The following is a 3,558-nucleotide window of genomic DNA, read 5'->3' as shown; positions in this document are numbered from 1 at the left end:
TAAAATCATGACCGGAAGTGACCACGTGGTGCTTTAAATTCACTTAGAGTATACGGTATTATAAAATGGCTGCTTTCTACACGGAGTAGCTTGTTTAACACTGGAATGCTGCTGATTAATGGCTTTCTACTAGTAAAAAGGCTTCGATATAGCCTCCTTATTGCTAATTAAGGCTCTAGCTTTTCTTTGGAGTAAGTATATGAAGGTTTTGAAGGTCATTTCGATTATCCGGACTTTTCACTTATCCAGACCCATCCGGACCACCTGATGGACAAAGGGGTCCAGATAATCAATGTTATACTGTATTCTGAAAATACCATAATCTTAACTTGAAACATTGTGGCAGCTGCAAATTCCTCATATTCAGTTGACCATGAGGTTCCTACATAGAGTTTATGTCTGTTTATGTGACTACTCACTGCTTTTAATTCATCTATATTGTAATAAATTCCCGCAGGAACGAGTCCACTAAAGGCAAGAACATTGGCAGGGTCAAGCATGAAGTTAATTAAGGACATACGGACTGCAAAATGATTGTCTTCAGTACCAGTAATGGCTTTTGAAATTGTCCTATAGAAACATGCCCCATTACGGACAATCTCATCCCGAATATGAGGAGCTATTTCTCTGCAAGAAACCTGTTTGACAGCATCAACACGTTGAACAACTGTGATACCAGAAAGCTTTGATATAATTGCAACTGCTTTCTGTACCCAATCTCTATTGGTAGAAGGACGTGGTAACATTTCATGCAAAACCTTTGAAACACCCTTGATCTTTTCTTCATCAATTAAACAGTCTGATTCAAGACTGTGAAATGATTTTGTCACTACTTTTTGACCCACAAAGTCATTGTGAGGAACAGTTACACTATCAACACCAGTCGTTCTGTGGTCTTTTATTTTTAATGGAAAGGGGTCAGCAAGCACCTTGGTACACAGAGCTCCAACTTCTTATTTTGAAACAAACTTGGAGTGCATACAAAAGGAGGAACCTACTTCTTCAGCCACTGCTAAATGGAAACTTTGTTGTTTTAATTTCAAAGGACTTGGTGTCATTGATGGTGAAGGGCACTTACAAGCAAGTCCAATTTACTTTCTTACTCCCAGGAAATGTGGCATACTTAATATGTGCTGTGAAGCTATCCCTCAGCAGGTTAATTTCTTGATCGATGAATCATTCGACACTGGTAAAGGGGCAAATCCTGTCATAAGCATGGTACATTTTTATTTGAAGAATCATGGCCTCAACTCAGTCAGTATCCATTTCAATGCTGACAACTGCACAGGGCAAAATAAAAATAATACAGTTATTCAAGTAAGTATACTACATGCACAATAATGAATATTTTAAATGAAATTATTTATTTTAGTACCTCTTATGGAGAGTCATGACAGGACTCAATGCATCCATTTCAATATCCTTTCTGCCAGTTGGACACACAAAACTTTCTCCAGACTGGTGCTTCGGACTATTAAAGCAAAAATTCCGTAAAGCAGAGGCGGACTCCATGGATGACTTCATTCAAGTTGTAGAACAATCATCTGCTGTGAACAAAGCCCAACCAGTAGGAAGTAGCAATGGTGAACTCATTGTAGAAACACTTGACTGGTGTAGTTACTTTGCTACATTATTCAAGAAAATAAAAGGCATCAAAGGCTTTCAACACTTTGTTGTAAATGCGACCTCACCTGGTGTAGTTGCAGCCAGACAAGCTGTAGATGGCCCAGTCACACAATTCAATTTGCTGAAGGAGGACGCTCAAATAATGGAAGATGAACTACCTAATATATTACCACCAAAGGGTATGTCAACTGAAAGGAAATGGTACCTTTACGAAAAGATAAGATCGTTTTGCAGATACAAATGTAAAGATGTAACCTGCCCACTTCCTGATGCACCTCGACCAACAGGATCATCTCGACAATCAACTCCAGGTGTAGATAATCCACCAGACCTCGCAATGGAGATCGAAGTATCACATTCTCCCAGGCAATCTCTAGAACCACCTGCAACACAAAGAAAATGTGGTAATTGTGGTCAATTTGGTCATAATTGAAGAACTTGTCCATGTAATCAGTAAATGAATAACAGAAATGAGTTTGTGTAATGCACATACTATTGATCCCCTTTCAACAGGAGAGGAACTAGTTTGTCTACAACAAACAGACTATTGATCCCCTGAAACAGGAGTGGAACTAGTTTGAATGCCAAATATTCAAACTATTGATCCCCTAAAGGAGAGGAACTCGTTTGTAACGCTAAGACATACAAACTATAAATCCCCTTTTTTGAAAACAAAGGTGTGGAACTAGTATGTGCGTGAGATATCAACATAAACACAAACACTCATTTTTGTTTAAAACTTACTAACTCAAAAGGGAAGGCTAAGAAAAAGTTAGTCTCTGCTGAGAGAAAGTTAGTCTCGAAGTTATCATGCAGGTGATATGTGTTTATCTATACTGGTGAGATGACTGATAATAAAAATGTGTGGGAGAAGAATACCGAAATAGAAGTCATTGCGTCATTCACAGCCAATCAAAGAACACGAAGTGTCAACTGTGACCTTTAGGATATAAAATAAGACACCTGAAACTGTAAGTTCAAAGTCAAAAAGTAATGGCTACCCCAATAGACAATGTCCTCATTGAGGTCCATCCATCTGATGGTAAGTTGGGAATTTGTAACCCTACAGTGATAACTATAATGCCTTTTTTTGGTAGATGAACTTGGTAAGTTGTTTGTATGTTTGTGTTGTACATTAAAAAGCAAAAAATAACTGTATTTATAGCAGAAAAAGAAGTCAGGGAGAAAGAGAAGAAAGGAGACAGAGGAGAGAGGACAGAGGAGAAAGAGACAAAAAGACAGAGACAAAGAGAAGAGAGGAGACAGTACAAAGGAGTATGGTAAGATTGAAAGGTGAAATTGACATTGAAAATGACATTGTTTTTAATAGAATGAAACGGCCTAAGTAAGTTTTCTTTTATGATTGCAATCTAATAATTTTTGCTGTCAAGTAGATGTAAGAAGGGCCATTGTATTAAAAAGTAACTTTGCATTGTATTTTGGTTAGTTTTATTTACAAACATTAGGCAAGAAGAAAGAAGGAAGGCCCTTAGGTAAATAAATTAATAATAGTTGAATTACTTGTACTTTAATTTCACACCAATTAACTTAAAGACTTGGAACAGTTTCAGCCAGCTCTTAAAAGTAAACATAATTTAAGTGTAAATTAAAGGCTTTATGACATTGTAAATTAGGACAACTGGAACTAATAGAAGAAGGAAAGAGGGAGAAAGGAGAAATAATGGACAGTGATGATGGGGAAGAAACAGGGGCCGGAAGCGAAACAGAGGGGACAGAAGAGACGGAGACGGGAGAAGACTCAGGCACGGGAAGGGAGACAGAGAGAGAGAAGGGAAAGAAATTCAAAGTAACAATGGAGCATTAATGTAAACAATAATAACTTAATCTCTTTTTGTTAGAAGAAAAGGAGACAACATAGGGGTAAAGGGAAGCAGAGACGAAGTGGAGGGAGAGGAGCAGGAAGAGGAGGTG

The 3,558-nt window shown here is 37.9% G+C and overlaps 1 protein-coding gene across 1 annotated transcript; it reads left to right on the top strand.

The window, feature by feature from the left end:
- The first annotated feature begins 1,112 nt into the window (after positions 1–1,112).
- LOC109590659 (uncharacterized) lies at positions 1,113–2,059 on the top strand. The gene is made up of 2 exons (XM_020006554.1): positions 1,113–1,317; positions 1,373–2,059. The coding sequence occupies exons 1-2, from the start codon at positions 1,129–1,131 to the stop codon at positions 2,057–2,059; spliced, it is 876 nt and encodes a 291-aa protein (XP_019862113.1). The 5' UTR covers positions 1,113–1,128.
- Positions 2,060–3,558: the final 1,499 nt, after the last annotated feature.

The sequence above is a fragment of the Amphimedon queenslandica genome, unplaced genomic scaffold, assembly GCF_000090795.2.
Source record: "Amphimedon queenslandica unplaced genomic scaffold, v1.1 AMPQUscaffold_9707_Cont18137, whole genome shotgun sequence".
NCBI classification, from domain to species: Eukaryota; Metazoa; Porifera; class Demospongiae; order Haplosclerida; family Niphatidae; genus Amphimedon; species Amphimedon queenslandica.
The sequence above is the reverse complement of the archived record's forward strand: the minus strand, read 5'-3'. Positions and strand labels throughout refer to the sequence as shown.

What these genes read in the sequence shown, in the direction of transcription:
- LOC109590659 (XM_020006554.1), top strand. Translation starts at nt 1,129, where the DNA reads ATGTGCTGTGAAGCTATCCCTCAGCAGGTTAATTTCTTGATCGATGAA. An exon ending in AAAATAATACAGTTATTCAA is followed by an intron (nt 1,318 to 1,372) that starts GTAAGTATACTA and finishes TATTTATTTTAG; the next exon opens with TACCTCTTATGGAGAGTCAT.